The sequence below is a fragment of the Aulonocara stuartgranti genome (assembly GCF_965226115.1).
Source record: "Aulonocara stuartgranti genome assembly, chromosome: 11".
Lineage (NCBI taxonomy): Eukaryota > Metazoa > Chordata > Actinopteri > Cichliformes > Cichlidae > Aulonocara > Aulonocara stuartgranti.
Genome location: NC_138947.1, coordinates 4,975,505 through 4,994,010, shown reverse-complemented (window position 1 = coordinate 4,994,010; position 18,506 = coordinate 4,975,505). Strand labels below are relative to the sequence as shown.

General features: G+C 39.6%; 1 protein-coding gene across 1 annotated transcript in view; it reads right to left on the bottom strand.

The window, feature by feature from the left end:
- The window catches only part of plcl2 (phospholipase C like 2), a 41,760-nt gene that overhangs the window by 22,640 nt on the left and 614 nt on the right, over positions 1-18,506 (bottom strand). The window contains exon 2 of the mRNA XM_082552165.1: positions 17,840-18,315. Coding sequence (XP_082408291.1) covers positions 17,840-18,229 — 390 coding nt within the window. The 5' untranslated portion in view covers positions 18,230-18,315. The remainder of the gene's footprint in view (positions 1-17,839; positions 18,316-18,506) is intronic.

Sequence of the window (18,506 nt, the reverse complement as noted above, 5' to 3'; positions counted from 1 at the left end):
AGTGTCTAGTGGCTGCGCGACTTACATCACTCTGTCAAATGTTTGGCGGTGCCTGTTGGCCATGATAACCCATCGCCATCAAGCTCCCAGTGCACAGTTTTTATGCTGATGTTAATACCAGAGGAGGTTAGGAAACTCCGCAGTTAATGAGCAAGCAGAGCACTGCAACTCCTCATTCCTCATTGGAACTTGGCGGTGTTTGATTTTATACACCAGTGGCAATGGGACTGAAAGAAACATATGAATTCAGTGATTAACAGGTGTAGCCTCACTTTTGTCCATATAATGTAGATTCACCCACTGTAGCAGAGACCCTTCTTATCTGCTAAACACAAACTACACCAATCAGAAACAGCTGTTAGGTGAAGTGAAAAGCATATTCATCTTGTTACAATGTAATGTTCTACAGCCCACAATCCAAAGGACTTGCTCTCCTGACAATCAACCAAAATGTGCAACAAAATCCACACAGTTAAAATGTTTCCTCAAATTTGACACTTAAGTCTTTTTATGGCAACATTTTCAGCACTGAAAAAGAAGAGGATACAATTAACAAGGAAAAAATTGCCTTGGGTGGGCTGAGTTAATTGCTTACCACCATTTTCTTCCAACTGTTCTCTATGGAGCTGTTCCAGGCTTTACATCATCAGCTCTCCAGGCAGAGAGCGAGCCTATCATCTTCTCAATATTAGATTGAGACATTAGTCACAGTTACAATAAATGAATCTGTTAATTCTGTGATATTAATAAGAATCTTTACTTATTAATAGTACAGAAAGTTAATATTCCACAGGGTTGATTCTTTACTAAGTTTTAGACAAAAGCTGTCACATTTTATTAAACTGTGTGAACTGTAAAGAGCCGTTGATAGCATTATCTGCAGTGCAATAACATTAAAAACAACAGTAACAAATATGCCTAAATGGGCATACTGATCACCTTATCTCATACCCTGATCAATCTTTCGTGACATTGTGAGGGCAGCCTGCGCAATCAATTGAATTACACAACAAGCGCTAGGACATAACACAGGGGTAACTTCTGTTCAATTTCCTGTAAGGCCCTCACAAAAAGTTAATTTGTTATGGTTCTTTTCAAAACGAGATAAGGAAGAAAAAAATGCAAGACTGAGTAATTAGTCAATTTCCTAATTGCTCATCAAAGTGATGACAATAAGCTAGTAATGAATTTAAACCAGTGAAAATCATACTGTAAATGATACCTGCCCTGTAGATATGAGCTGTTTGAAACGAGAAGCAATAGATTTCTTCTTCTTCTTATCATCAAATGCCCTTTTTCTAAGCCTTTACCCATGACCATGTAACCTTCTGCAACTGGTTTCTTGTTATCTTTATAGCTGGTATGAATTTATTGGACCTTGAGAGAAATGTCAGCCATCAACCAAACATAATTGAGTTTTGATTCATTACCAGTAATAGATCTCATTCCAAGGTCACCACAATATTTTCCATCAATATGTAGGACATTTCTTTAATCCATGAACACTGCGTGCGGCCTTTCATGCTACTCCGAATAAAAAGGGTCAAAGACCCCCTTTCCACAACACAGCATTTCTTTTCCTTTCTACAGTGGTAAACTGGAATTCACTAGAATTTGGACCTCCTTTCAGAGAGTTAACAACATAATGGCTTACAGTCAAAAGGGCAATCAGTACCCTATGGAGGGAAGAGAAGGCCGGGTTAATTCTCATAAGGAAATAATGACTCAGGGTTTCATCTTTGAGGCTTCTCCAGATTTCCGCAGAGAAGTTATGTCTCTTGCCTTGAAAAGAATTTCACCTCCAAACACCCTTTACGCCACAAAGGAAACTCAATACAGAGCTTTACACCTCATGTTTATCATATTTGACAATCTAGGATCTAAAATAATTCTGGTAAAACAGTCAACAGGACCAGTGATGGAAAAATAAACTGGAGCTGAGCGTGGGAGTGACACATGCTCAGAAACATTCCTTCATAGAAGTGGACCTTTCACCCTTCCTCCAGATCTCCTCTATTTGGCAAATATAAAGACTGGGCCATTTGCTACTCCTTTACACTGTATTGTTTATTGCAAAATCATAAGTTTCTTTAATTTACATTTCAAATTCACAATGTTTATAAATGTAAAAATGTGATACTGTTACAATGCAATCACCTAAGCTTCAAGATCTCAGTTGCTTCCAGTCAATATGAAAAATGGTGGCAAGAAGAAGTAGCCATAAATGCATAGGAGGAAACAAAGGTACCTGAAGGTACAGTCACTGCAGGTTGCATCGATGTAGTGTGCAGTTGCAGATGTCGGGCTTGTGGTTATGGCTCACTCACAGTGTAGATTTGATGCAGAAGTATGACTACCTCATTAGACCTCACGAGTAAAATCTTGGGTTATAACATATTGCTTTCTGAGATTCTACTTTGTTAAATAAATAATCTCTGATCCCATCTCAAACTGCTCCTTCCCCATCTCCTTACTTTGTCTGACTCAGCAACCACTCCAAAGAACGCACACATAAACACCACATGCGGTCTGCTGACTTAGTGAATTTTAGAAAGTTCAGTTGCTTCCTTCATTCCAACATGATTCTGAATTTATTACCATTTTATTGCAGTTGTTTCTAGTAAAAAAAAGAATTCATACGTTGCTCAAACACCTGCTTTAAATTTTCATTGTCAGGGTGCCATCTGACATTCATGTTCTGTATTCATTTAATGTATTGTGTTATTGTCTCATTTATGGTTAATATAAAATGTTCTATGCATAACATTTATGCATGTGTTTTCTGCAGTTTTCCCTGAGTCACTTTATACATCTGACTGAATTAATTCAAGTAGCTGATTAGGACTGTTGCGCTTACTTTAAGCACAACAATCTCACTGGAAGAGCAGTTAAAAGGCTCTGCTTACACCAGATCAATGCTATATTCTCCCACGTTAAGCTAATTTGCCTGCAAATTCAGTGGGTCTTATTCAGAGACCAATAAACAAACAGTCATCAGTCGGTCACCTCAGACATTAGGCAGCAATAACATCAAACCACTCCCACATACGTAACATAAAGACAGAAGAACAGCCCACATGCCCACATATTATCTTTTCTACAACCAGTCTGGTGGTTTGACAAATACTCCAAAGCAAAACCTAAACTGTTAAGAGATGCCCACACTGATTTTCTTTACTGACACACATTTTTCATTGCCACAAAAAGAAACCTGAACCTCTGACTGCAATAGGCAGATTGCAACTAAAATAATGATTCCAGAGTATATTATAAAAAAAGCTCTAGTCTAGCCCTGTTATTAATAGGGATGGGTACCGGTATCCGGTGCCATCTGACATAAACGGTAGTAACCAGACCAAAAAGCAGCGCACATTTCGGTGCTTTATTTCGGTGCTTTTTTCCCTAAGATGTCATACACTTTGGATTCTAGCCAATCATTTTACCTTTCCGAGGATAGTAGGCGGGCCCAGGTACATATGTTCTTTTAGAGCAGAGTTACAGATTAAAAACGCCCAAGGCGAAGCGGTCAAATTCTGGCTGTACTTCACAGCAAAAGATGCAAACTCAGCAGCCTGCAACAAGTGCTTTAAGGTGATACTGTGCAAAGGAGGTAACACCTCGAATCTGATGAAACACCTGGCGACGTATAGCATTTTGTTAAAAGCCGAGAAATGCACCGTATTTGATAGCTTGCTGTGAGACCTCATATCAAGAACATCTACTGCGGGTGTGGTGCCTGTTATCGGACCCGGAGTTAGCAACATCCCCCAAAAACCTGAAAAGTAGAGTCCTGGCCCCTAGCCCTGCCAGTGTAGCAGAAATGATGACAGATGATGACGGCAGCAGCAGCCGTTCTTCTCTGGGTCAGTAGCTTAATGTTGTTCGTGTATAATTTACGTTGAGTAGGCTAACCATGTTATTAAATTAATGCATGCAAGGTGAACTAGCAAACACCGTCGTAGTTACATGCGGCTGTCTTCTTGTTTGATGGCAGATACTCCCTTCACCCTGGCCAAAAAGGCTAAAATGACCAAAGAGGAAGTGGAAAACAGCTAAACATGAGAGGTTTTTGGACAAAGTTTATGTTTTTTCCATTGTTTAAGCACTGCTTCCAGCCAAGCGTGATGCCATAAATCCCCTATAGCTGCAGAAAAGGCTAACATTGTTGTCTTTTTACAAAAAAAAAACAGCTGAACATGAGAGGTTTTTGGACCAATTTTGTGTTCTCCATTCTTTAAGCACCGGTTCGAGCACCGTTTAAGCACCGGCACAGTTTCAAAAGTACCAGTTTGGTACTGGTATCGGATAAAACCTAAACGATACCCATCCCTAGTTATTAATGCTCTAAAAACATATATCAGTGACCATCTATAGAATAGCTGCTTTATAAATATCACATTTAGTTTTTGTTTGTTTATGACCTTTGGATTCCTGGATGGGTTAAGTGTGGATTAGATGAACAGGACACACGAGGAAGACACTGGGGAAAAAAAGACACCCTAAATTAAATTAATTGATTAATTAAATATTTTCCAATCGCATTTGTTGCCTCAATAACAAGTTTGAAGTCTCACTCTATACAACATAAAATTCATTTTGTCAATTAAGGTCCCCACTATAGTCAGAAAGGAGAAGGCAATGCTCACTGGACAACAGCTTGGAAATGACAAGTTGTTAGCCAAGTAGTGTCCATGATGTTTGTTTTAAAAAGCTAAGACGGCATCCAAGAACAACTGAACTAGTAACTAACTGTACTAACTGTAAGTAACTAACTAACTGTTCAGTCGACCATGCAGCTGATTTTTCTCCGTCATTACTTGGCCTTTTTGGAAGGCACCATATATTTTTCTATGCAGGGAAAACATTGTACATGGAGACCGACAAGTCTGCTAGAATACTCAGTTAATCTGCTGCAAATTTTATTGCAGGTAAGACAAAGTTAGCGAGCAAATGAGTGCATTTGCGTTGAACCTTTAGGTGCCAAAGTTGGATGTCAGACCTTCTCGGTACCCCTTTTTGTTTTAAGTACCACAGACAACCCGTTTGTTTGTTCTCCGAAGTCTTGGCAATTGGGGAAAAAGACAAAAAGAAAAAACAAACAAACACATTTTAACCGACAAATATAAAAAACAACGTAAAGTTAGACTTTTCTGCAGGATATGTCAGGTTTGGGTAGGTAAGCCTTCAGAGGGTTCACTGCAATTTTATCTGTGATAGTATTGGCTGTAGGGGAAAAATTCACAAGAAGCTCCACACGAGGCTCCATAAATATATCATTATATACTCTGTGAGGAACTCTCCAGTCAGTTCCTCCAGCTGTAGAATAACTTCAACACAACCATTCACAACTGCAGAACTGCATGTCAGGTCCAGCATAGCAGCAAGTAAAACTAGCTCGACAAAAATGTTGGAAGTGGGTTGACAGGTCGTTTAAAAAAAATGAATAAATAAATCTTTAAAAGTATTTGATATATGAAGCTAAAAATTCACAGCAATCATTATTAATTATCCATATTATCATTATCAACATATCATTATATATCCAAACTTTTGACCATACATTTTGTGGCAAATCTGAGATGGTCAAGCAGAAGAGGAAGCAGGAAATGTGGCGAAGCAAAGCAGGGCAAAGACGTGCAGTGAAGCCTGGGATTAACTATGATTTTAGATTGAAAAACTGGCAATTTTGTTTGGCTCTTTACACCACTTATAGACAAGTCTTGCAATGTTACAGCTCCAAGTAGACTGTAAAACTGTGAAACATCGAGAAATTCTCGCATTATTGATGGCAGGTCAACACTGCATTTCACATTTTGGTAAGAACTCCACCAGGCAATATGAAGCAAAACTGTCATGTCAGAGTTCAGTATAAAAAAAAAAAAAAGACTGAAAAGCAGTGGCACATTCTCAGCATCTGATAAGGCGTCCATGATGAGGCAGCGCGATGCAAGCAAAATTGACACCATCCGTTAGCTGGAGACTGCATCATATTTCCACCTTCAGGAGTCGTATTACCATCACAACAGCTGAACTGATTCATCCGTGGACTCTCTTAAGGCTGAACAGAAGGCACTGAGAAAAACAGAGACCTGACTAACTTTGTTTCATTTCTAAAAGGACTACAAAAGGTTAATATGCAGAATCAATCCAACATATTAATGCACTACTTTTCTATTAATGTTATTGTCATACTAACATCAGTAACATAACTCAAAGTGAAAGTGATCAGAACTCAAGAACAATGTTATTGATAAACACTCCCAGAGAACAGCTGTTAAAGGTCCCTGCAGTCAGGATATTAGTTTGTGATTTTAATCACACAAAGCTTCCCAGTTTATAAAGTCAACATAAACACTAAATGTGATCTAATTACAATAACAGAAGACTCAGTGTAAACAGAGCTGGAGATAATATACACATTAATATCTTCTCACAGTTTATTTTTATGTGAGTATTAAATATTTACTGTGTAGAAGTTACAGTTACCCAAAGCGATCCACGTTAAAAGAACTAATGGGACAACAGAAAATAAAGCATGAAGTCTATAGCAGTGCTGCAAAAACGGTATTCATAATCAATTTATCTGAGGATTTTTTTCATTATTGAATCATTTGAAATTAAATTAATATATTACAGAGACAGTGCTTTCACTTGACAAAAGCAGCCTTGTTTTCCTGAATTAATGAAACAATTATCTCAAAAATTCCAAAACTCAAATTTTATTACTCCATTTTTTCTGAATGAACAAGACATGTTAAAATCCCAGAAAGCCTCTAATGCCCTGAAACCTTGATTTCATAAGCAATAAAGAGCAAACCCTTAATACACTTAGGGGTAATTCACTCAAAATTCATCCACAGAGTCTACGTGGTGTCCAATGATGTTGACTCAAGAGACAAAGGCACAAGTATATCCCAATATTTCAAGAGAAAACTACATTTACAAAAAAAAAAAAAATCATGTGAGCCATCATTAACAATGAAATCAAGCTTTAAAGTCAACATAAGCTCTTTTAGGATTTTAAGATGTCCTGTTAATTCAGATAGCAAGTGTTTTTTTTGTTTTGTTTTTTAATGAAAAGCGCCGTCTTACGCTTCCATAGAAATTAAGAAGCCAAGTAGCAGCCAGGTGCAGCTAATCAAATACAATCAGTCAACAGCAAGAGTGACCAGGGGTTTTGGCAGTTTGTTGGTCTGGGGCATTCTGGTGTGTTTTAACACGCTGCCAAAATCTTCCTAGAAGAAGACCTCAGAGCAAATTCACCTCAAGGTCAGAACGTTCAAACTCAAGAGCTCTTCGGGCCTCTACAGGCCACATGCATGCATGTAAAATGTTAAGGTTAATAACAGTTACAGTTAGAAAAAGACTGACAGAAAATATGGCTCCTTTGCCAGGAGAAAGTATTTCTCTCTAAAAAGAACATAGCAGCACAGCTTAGCTTGCCTTTAGGTTGCATGTGAGCCAAGTCCAGACCTCATCTCAACTGAAATGAAGAGAGCTGTGCATTAACAAATGTCCACAAAACTTCAGTTTAGTTCTGCCAAACGTGGTTATACAAGCTACTGAGCCATGGGGTGTACTTAATTTTCACAGGACTACCTATCATCCTGTGTAAATGTGTTTGTGAAAAATATGCTTGACTGCATATTAAAGTATAAAATTAATGCCATCCATTACAAGGGCATAGAAGGACTTCTGCCGTTAATGTGGTAGAAATGTATTTGATGCCAAGTTTTTTGAGCTACCCCTGAAATAACTTGGTGAAGCAAACAGCATTTGTGCAAATCAGTGACACCCGACCTGGTAAATTAATAGGCAGTGATTCCGGTTAGTGCTTCTGCAAGTTGCCTTGCATACGTAAACACAACGGCTAGATGTGTGACGCACAGCAGGACGCACAGCAGGACATCAAGGACAGCTGTCAAAAAACCATCAATAAATTATACAATCAGCTGCCAGCGGCACTAGTTCAGACAAATGGATAAGACTCCAGCACGCACACCACATTATTCAAGTAACTTTTTGAAGAAGAAGAATAAATTCAGACTCCATTTGAGAAAAATCTCTTCTTGGCAGATTCAGGCTAAATGATGATGGGCCCGTCTGTCGTAACATTTCAGTAGTACATAGTAGCATGCATAATTAAAGTGACAATGCAACAGCAATAACACCACCACTTGCAACATCATATTTAAAAAGGAAAGCGTTTCGCCACCCGCTTTACTCAATCATGCCCTAAACAAGACTTCAGACCTTTTGTCTTTCTTTTTTTTCTAAACTACAGAATTTAAGGATTATATCAGTTGGTATCTTGCTCGGGGACTAGTAAGTTTGTTGAGACTCTTTTTCACACTGCATTTCCCTAATTAATTTTCATACTTATTTCTCTCTGGGCGTTTAAAATAGGACAAGCAGTGACTGTACACTTACACATTCCAGTGTGAGTACTCACATGGAAGAATGTATGGCTGTGCATTCAACAGTAATTATATAGCACAGTTAATTAGAGTGTAGAAGGGAAACACCAGGGGCCCGTTCTTCGTACGTCGCTTACTACATCCAAGATCAAATGACACATCCAAGATCAAATCATCGCGCTAACCGTGAGCTCGCTAATCCGGTTCCCCGAACACACCTGCTGTTGACGATTACTACAGCTGGACGCAGGAATGTGACATCACTGGGTGTCGTAAAAGGGGCTACGCATCGATAGTAGAAACATTGATCGGCAACCCGCTGATTGGTCGGCGAAAATGTCGAAGGGGCGTGCTCGGTATTTTCCGGCAGCAGAGCAAGAACTCATGAGTGAGGGATTACAGGAGTTTCAGAGTTTAATTAAAACGCAAGAGAACACTGCAAAGGCTGCAAAAGCAAGGAGAGAGGGCTGGCAGAAAGTTGCTGACAAATCAAACTCGTAGGTAATTTAATAATAATAATAATAATGGATTGGATTTATATAGCGCTTTCCAAGGCACCCAAAGCGCTTTACGATACCACTATTCATTCACTCCCACATTCACACACTGGTGGAGGCAGCTACGGTTGTAGCCAGGCTGCCATATCGCGCCATCGGCCCCTCTGGCCAACACCAGTAGGCGGTAGGGTAGATCTATCATATGACACTATATTGTCCAATATCATATGGCATTATATTATATTATAATATGTTATATTATATCCCCTTTCACATTAGAGCCACAACAGGACCCACAAGAACATGGGAACAAGTAAAAGTGGAATACAGGAGTATTCTACAGAATGGTAATATTTATCTCTTAGATTGCTTTGCGTCTCTTGGCAAGGTAATACTTGCCTGTAATACTCTGTTAGTTTGTTCATAACAGCAACCAAGAAAAGGGCAGAGGAAAAAAAGACAGGTGGTGGTCCTGCACCCCCTCGTCAACAAGTTGGTTAAGTAAATAATACCCTCACGGGAAAATCGATATCTCTCTATGAGCACACTGTCGCGCTGAGCTAAAGGATCCTGTCTGTCCCGCAATATACGCTGAATTCTGAGGACTCTCCTTATCAATCTTGCACCTTCCGCAATGGGTTGGTCGCGTATACGGACAGGACATGGCTGCGACAGACTTCCCAAATCCACCTTGGCTTTTATAGCCGTGGTCTCTCATCTTGATTACACGAAGTAATTTACAATTACTACTCTGAAATATGAATTACATCTGTAATAATCACATACATGTAATAGAATGTTAATAGTTCATTTCCCTTTTTTAGGAAATGACCTGTATGTATCTGTGTGACATCAATAAAAGGATCAAGTGCTGCATTATCTTTAGTTACATTGATAATATTTATTTATGGTGAAACAGTGGAAAAATATCGCTGTTGCTTTCGTATAAATGAAGCGGACATACCTGCGTGGCCGCGATCTAATCCTGTTTACATAAAGTAAACCTGCTCCCGAGCAGGTTTACGCTTACGGCTCTGTTGCTATGACAGCAAGTCCCGGATGAGCTTCGGGGAACCGACTGATCCAGGATCACGCGAAATCGTCAACAATCTAATCCGGCTAACCTACTTAGCGAGGTACGAAGAACGGGCCCCAGTGCTCAAAAGCTATTAATAAACATGGTAAACACTGATGACTGCAGTATGTTACAGCAGGTATAATAAGAGCATCCTTAATCTATATCTATCGATATTCGACTCAAGGAAATACTTTCACAACACTACAAGCCAAGTATTCAGAGAATTTACCAGCTAAGACTGACATTGAATGATGCCTCAGTCTTCAAGTTGTATAAAACCTGATCTTGAAATCTTAAAAGGTGTGCATAATGTAGCATGTGCATTGCATACCAGGAGCTGAGAAGAAACAGCAGGAGAGTGCTAGTATTATTTGTTAAATAGCGTGTGATAACACCAGTATTATCCAACAAGTTGTGTTTCAGTTTTGTGAAGTGAAATTCTAGTATTTTAATAGTCTGGTACTTAATACTAATTACCTGATATTTATGTGTGTGCATTACATCTGTACACTTCACTTGTATTTTTATTTTATTCCTATTTATTCTATTTATCCCCTTCGTATATTTTATTTATATATGTCTCTGTATTTATATATGTGTGTGTGTGTGTGTGTGTGTGTGTGTGTGTGTGTGTGTGTGTATTCTGTAACTGTAACTTCTGTCGGTGCTGTGCTTTTGGAAACCGAATTTCCCAGAGGAACCCACCCGAGGGATTAATAAAGTTTTATCTTATCTTATCTCTTATCTTTATGCTAGCGGTCCCCAACCTTTTTTGTGCTACGGACCGGTTTATGCCTTTAAGGTGTTGCGGATAAATACAACAAAATAAAACCAGTACTGGTACCCAAAAAAGAAGATTTATTCATAACACACGGGAAAAGACCCAGGGAAACAGAGTTAACGATAAAAACGATTTAAAAAAAAAATAACGATAAAAACCCTGAAAACCATACATTTCACACCCGACCTTCAACTCTCGCCCGATACCAAGCGACTCGTGGCCTGGGGCTCGGGGACTGCTGCTTTATGGTACCTAACCTTAGCTATTATGTTGAGCTCATGGTCAAATATGTTACCTTTTGCCTCCAAAAACCAACATGGCAGAGACCAAAACTGATGGGTGACATCACAGTGGCTACATTCATCTTTTATATACAGTCTGTGCTCATCACTATAAGGAGGAAACTCTCTCCAAACAGTCTGCTTTTACACACCCAACCACTGCTAGAAAACATTCAGTGTTCTGCATCGACGTAATGTAAAGTGTTTGTGTAAATGTAGATCTTTAAAAATGGAAAAGCACCGCTGTATGAGTTGCCACTGAAACTAAGTCAGCAATCTGATACAATGATGAAGATCACCATGACGTAACTTGTTTGGACTCACAGCACGGCTGGTCCGCCATAATTAATGCCATATTGTTTTCCCTTTTAACAGAAGGACATCACAGTTTGTGTTCTTCTCATACCAGAGCTGTGAAAAAAACTGTTGTTTATAAAGCAAAGTAATGGAGTGATTCAACTTAATCGAAAGGATCTGAGGTGGGACATAGGGGTAAGAAAAGTGTAGCTACGAGATGCACTGCCACCCAAAAGCTTCACAGGTGAATGCTTAAAAAAGAAAAGAAAAAAAAAGAAAGAAAATGGACTGGTCAAAGTAGTAGCCATATCCCAGTAGATAAACTGGGAGCAGCAGAAATAAACTTTTTGTTTTAAATTTCAAGCTGTCAAAGAAGAGTTGTTACTGAATGTGCGCATACATCTGTGAAGACACAACCTTCCAAACCAGGTATACAGAGTGTTTTCACTACAATCACAAGAACCAGTGCCTAAATGTTTTTACAGCACTCAAGCCCAATAAAAAGGGGGAAAAAATGCAGATGAAATGCCCTCAAACATTTTGTTTTGGTGTCATTGAGGGTCTCCTCACTCTTTGTTATATATAAACCACTATTGTGGATTTTATGTCGCAATCGTTTAAAGATGAAACCTACCACCACGTCACTGCGTCCACTTCAATATGTAAACCAGGACAGCTACAGATTACTGGATTTTTAACCTTTAAAAAAAAGGTTCACTGGCTTCATTTTCCAAGTTATTTAGGTTTTTTATAGCACAAAGACACATAACTACAAGTATTACATGTAGCTACAAGTAAGTACATTTTATCTGAAAGTGTTTCTTTTCTCAAATCCCTTCAAACCTTCAGAGGGTTTGAAACATCACTATAAAAAGAAACTTCATCTTTCATAAAGAGGATGTGGCCACCGGACAATGAAATCATAACAGTAAAAACTGTTTCCAATTATTAAGAAAACCTATAACCTAAAAATAACTCTAATCTCTCCTGCTGCATTATTTTCCACTGCACGAGTGACTTTTCATGTTTTTCCATTGCGTTCAGCTACGGCTAGGCTTTACAGACCAAATTCATATTGACATTTTATGTTTCAGTATTTTCAACAAAAGCAACTATGCGAAATGTCACAAACAAAACTCTGGTAAATATCTAGATAATATTTAAACAGTTGGTTTCTTTATTAAACAATTGCTGCCATTTTTAACAACTGTATTAGAACAGACTTGTGGTAGAACAATGGTAGTTTACCCTTGACTGGGTAAACTACCTCGTTTCAGTCTGTGATAGTTTTTTCTTCCTTCCACTCTGGGGCTGTGTGAGGCACAGATCCACTGATCTTACCAGGTAGAAAGCCAGCCCCAAGCAGAAAGAAGCACCGACCTGCACAGAAACTGAAGGCATGATCGAGCGTTGACATGGACGGCAGCAAAACCAATTTAAGCGGTCTACAAGAAATAAATAATATAGTTTAAGTATACAATATATGTAGAATATTTTCCCTGCATCAGCATGAGGCTCCACTGGAAAAAACAGGAATTTACTTTGCTAAAAATGAGACATGTTTATCTATAGGTTCCTCAATGGGTTAGTTTGTGCTACTCTCTGACTTTGATGACAAAATGTGTTAGTTCAGATTAACCAATAAATTCATTGATGCATCAGCTTTTGTCAACATTATGTAAAATAAGGTCCTACCATCTAGCTTCATACGTCTTAACTTTTATCCATTTTAAAAAAAAAAAAGAAGAAGAAAAAAAACAATCATTTTAAACATGACTACTGTCTTTCTAGAGCAACACACTGCAAAACTGCACCATTAGCAGGACTGTCATCCGTCTTACTTTTTACCTGAACTGTTTGCAACTTCTCATCACAGTGTAAGGGATGCTGCAGCCCTGATTAGTAACAGGGAGCTGGATAACATCTGAGACGCAGATGTTAACTGGCATTATGAAAAACAGGCAAGATCAGTTTAACTAATGGTATCAGAGTTGAAAAATTTAGTTCAGAGCTTGTGAACTCGTAACTCTGAACCCACATACAACTCTGCCAGCCTGCAACCCCCAATTCATCTACAGGCAAAAAGTTAAATGAACAAAACTATAAAAATGACAATGCTAAGTTGAGGTACCAACAATCATAAACAGCCCACTGAACAGTAGTCAGGTTTGGTAACATTCTATTTTTATTACAAGGTTCAGACATATTTTGTGGCTCCACACGGAATTTTGTTAGTCCAATAAACTTAAAGGTTGCCGACTCCTGGTCTAGTCAACGAATCCATCACAGACCTTCCGAGGGTTCCACAAACCCTCTCCGGTTCTCTAGAGCAGCGGTCCCCAACCCCCGGGCCTCGGACCGGTACCGGTCCGTGAGTCGTTTGGTACCGGGCCGCGAGAGTTGAGGCTCAGGTGTGAAATGTATGGTTTTCAGGGTTTTTATCGGTTTTCAGCGTTATTTTGTTATCGTTTTTATCGTTAACTCGGTTTTCCTGGGTCTTTTCACGTGTGTTATGAATAAATCTTCTTTTTTTTCGGTACCGGTACTAGTTTTATTTTGTTGTATTTATCCGCGACACCTTAAAGGCCAGTCCGTGAAAATAATGTCGGGCATAAACCGGTCCGTGGCGCAAAAAAGGTTGGGGACCGCTGCCATAGAGGTCCTGGCACATGAAAGTTTTCTGTCACTGGGATGATGAGCGACAGTCTGAGCGTAGATTTGGGGTGGAGTATAGCATTATTCAGCAACCACCAAATTAAAAGCTCAACAAATGGTGTAATTTTGTCACCCAAGGACTTTGGCTTGACTCAGTATGTAATTTAGGAAGAACGGCCCCAACCATGCAGCTTTAAATGTGCACTGGCTTGTAACTCTTAACCACACACATGTATACACACCCACACTAATTATGTGACACTGAAACCTTTCTAGAAGTCAAGTTGTTAAGCACAGAGGTACTACAAGCTGTTACTATGACACCATGGTGGGTGATGTTCCAACCACATCCTCCCATCGCTTCAGAGAAAGAGTTTAACAAGAAGTGATTGTGTGAAACAAGCCGTCTCGTAAACGCTGGCCTACTCCTTCGCCACCAACATCTCAGTGCATTACTTGATCAGTCATACCTATCAGGAACAAAAACAAATACCTGCAAGAAAGGATTTCCTTGTAGTCAAGGGCACAGCTTGCTGCATTCTTGATTTACTGGATGTATTCCTCAGGATATTCAGAGAGAGTTTAGTCATCACGCAAGTGGAACAGTGAATGATTAGCATGTTGCAGTTTTATTTTCCATTCACAGACACATTTACGTATGCAACTTAAATTGTTTTTGTTTTTTTAAATAATTTCAGCTTTAAAAAGGGGAAATTTGGAAGATAAATTCCACTTTAGTTAGCTTTATTGTTAGTGGGGGTTTTCTCTTAATTTTTTTTAACCCATTGCTGATTAATATTTTCACTTCCTGTATGAACACAAATCTTTTTACCCAACTGACTTCTCCTAATGGCGGCCTACCGTAACATATGTTTTGTCTCCAACTTGTCGTAAGTTGTCTCTGCTGTGATTCACTAGATATTTATCCATCTGCGTACTGTGTTGCGAAGGAAATGCCACAAAACCATTTCAAACTACCTGAGGTACATTTCACATATTTCATTATGCTTTGTCATGAAGGCTACTGTTATACAATCTGATATGGCGGTTATTGAATTTAGGTCATTGAGCATTTAAGAAGGATTTCTCATCTGCATGGATAGCCTGGCACTGCACCATCATGTGGAAATCGCTGGACCAGTTAACTAAAATTGGACAGTTGCATGAAGAGCATCGATCTCTGCCTCTCCTTGGACAAAATGTTCTCAGTTCAATCAAAAATATCTTAGAGAAAAAGTCAGAAATCTTTTCATATCTATTACATTTAAATAAACGTGTCTGAATTCAGGGCATTTCTTAACACGTGCCTTCAGATCTCTCGGGAACTAAGACGGACTCTTGCATAGTGAGAGATTACTTGGAATTTTGCACCATTGATTGATGTCGATATTATCCCCGTCAATCATCAGGTAACATCAAAGCTCAGCAGCTGCAATTTTCCAAGAATTTGCCTCCTTGCTGAACCTGTTGGCAAAAATGTGAGCACCTGATCCCTGCCCTGCATCCAGAGCAGAGGAACTTTCCTCAGGTATAACATCACAGATCGAAAACTGGGTGCTCATTTTGTGTTAATGCACAATTAGGACACAGACTTCACTCAAAAGCACGCTGCTCTCTGATAGGTGCCTCTGAATAAATTCCTCACATGGCTCATGCATTTTAAATCTGGCAGGCCCCTGAGGAAATAAAATCCCTGGTCTAACAGCTAATTTACTGACCTCTAGAAGCCAAACGTAAACACGCATTTTAATTAAAAAGGCACACATTTCTGAGATCTTTTGGGAGCCATTTTGAGTCTCTGCTAGGTTAACGTTTACCAGGCAGACAGTATAAATAATGTGAAGAACAGAGTAGTGAGCAGTTTGTTCAGTCTAGACAGCATCTCCAGTGCAGTCTTGTGACTCACATTGTGACAACGACAGTAGCAGTGGGGAAATTTACATTACAGAGCTGCTGACATTAGCTAAAGAAAATGTCTTGGGGCTTTCGACATAATGTGCAACGTGAGGAAGTGTCATCATCTTTGATACCCTTAAGCAATATTCACAACATCTACACCCATGAGGTGACTAAACCAAAAGACAAAGCTTTAGACTGAGAACCAAAATCAAATTACGAACCAGCAGATTAGACCTCTGTATGTGTCAAATGTTTAGTATTTGCATACCTCGCAGAAACATGCACACTTGTGCATTTCAGCAGCCATATTAGTATTCAGAATCAGCACCTGGAACATGTTAAGTCTTGCTCGCAGACTCTCGCTGACCACATGGCTCTCTCCCAGCAGCATTTTCTCGTGTTACCTTCTACATTATAAATACTATGATAACAGCGTGCAGGACTAATCTTAAAATTGATGCATAGGTGCAGGATTTTTCTGGCAAAAAACATGCCTTAAGGAAACAGTGACGTTTCTCTTTTTTTGGCGGGGGTGGGGGGTTCAAAAACATGTCGATCATACACAGAAATTCAGCATGATGAATTTGATTTATGGTGCATAAGTTGCAGATCATTTCTAATTAGACAATTCAGTGGTTGCTTTACAAATGAATTTACAGATAAAATGTGAGAAGTGGTTGAAAATGCAAACCCAGCCTTCTCAAGCCGCTCTTTGCACAGCTTGAGAAGATTGGCTTTGGTATTTTCTGCTCTACAACTCCTTCCAGTTGGAAACGGTGGCAGCGCTGGTAGTTGGAAGTGGACCAGAGGTGCGCAAGTAGACGACTATAAAGAATAGAATGAAGAAATTCAAATCGGGTATGGTTTTTGTTTTCTACGAGTGGAAGTGCAGAACTTTTTGATTACAACAAGCCACGCAAACAATGCAGGAATGTTCTTCTTGTCAGGCGTAGCTCGACATGCATCCTGACAACACTGGAGGAGCTGACTGTTTTATGATTCGTAATGTTAAAGCAGTCACACACAAAAGACCTCTGATTGACAGCCTCAGCAGACTGAGGCAAAACGATTTGTTTATATTTTGGAAAATGAGGTTCAGTGAATTAACTATCAACTTTTTTGTTGTTGTTGCTGTGTACCACCAGATGTACTGAAAAATAAAACAGGATTAGTAATTAGTGATTTTCAGGTAAGTTTGGAAGCGCTTTGGTGCAAGCCCAAATTCACTAGCTGCCAAGCTGAGGCATGTTTGGTTGAAGTAAGTTCAAGATAGTTCATTGTTATAAAGACATGTTTTTAACCTCAAGCAATGAAAGATGCTCCCAAAGTCAGTAAGTGACACTGAGTAACTACTATGATTACAATAATCTGTCTGATCTGCCATAATCAGACAGCACTAGGGAAACATAAAACATTTTTAGTCGTGCATAACATTTTATTAAGAGCACCAGCTACTATCATTACCCTTCCACTCTCTCATCCCCACTTTACCTCAGTCAGCTTTCATTTACGAGTATTTGTTGTTCTCCAATTTAATCTCTGTTATTGCACACATTAGTTTTCCCTCCTAAATTAGCACAGACAGCATATTACTTTGAACCACATGCTTCACCTAAACGTCTGTTTCTTCCCTTCTGGTAACTGTATCGTGGCTCTTCAGGCACAAGTGCTTTAGTAGCCAGAATTTCTTGACATACAAGCTAAAGTCAACATACACTCTGCTATAGACATTCTATTTAAAGTACAGGATGTGCTTCCTATTACTGGCTCATATTGTGTGAAAATTTCACAGCAATCATGGTGCACAAAACCAAAGATGTACACAGAAGAGACTGCACAGTAACTTCCAACATCCAGTGTCCTGCGTAGATGTGCAACACACTGGCTCACCAGAATGAATGGTATAACACAGAGGCTTGAACTTCAGTGTTTACCTTGATAATGCTGCTCCTGCGTGGTATTTCAGATTTGGTGTCCAGACCGGCAGAGGTGTTGGCGTTGTCCACCCCGGTTTGGCTGCCAGGTGCGACGAGGGATCCCGAGCCGACCATATTTTCAGATATCCCACAGTCTCCATTCAAGACCGACACTTCGCAATGCGTCTTACCAGCTGCGTTGTCGCTGGGCACGGCAGTATCGTCGGGATTCAATGGAGGCAGGCTGCCGTCCTCTTCAAACTCCGCCATAGGCACTTCGAGCACACACACACGCTCCCTTTCTCTCTCACACACACACACACAAGCTGACGAGCTGCTGGGTAACAAAGCCGTATGTTTCAGCCGTACTCCCAATTTCCTGCCTGGCCTATTGCCTCGATGTAACATTTACACCAAATCACGCCGTATCATCTCTCGGTGCAGATAGCTGACAGGTTCCTACAGAGAGAGGGGTTTTCTCCGTGCATTGTGCTCTGTGGAGAGAAACCACAGCGATTAGCATAATTAGGCAGCATGACAGTAGTAACAACAGCAACGTGAACAGTGGCAGCTTTTGTACAGAAGGCGTTCAGCAGTGCGCTGAAAGCGGATGTTAACTTGCAATCACTACAGGCTGTCATCACAAATGCAGCAAATACAGCCGGTTTTTCCCCATTTATGTGCA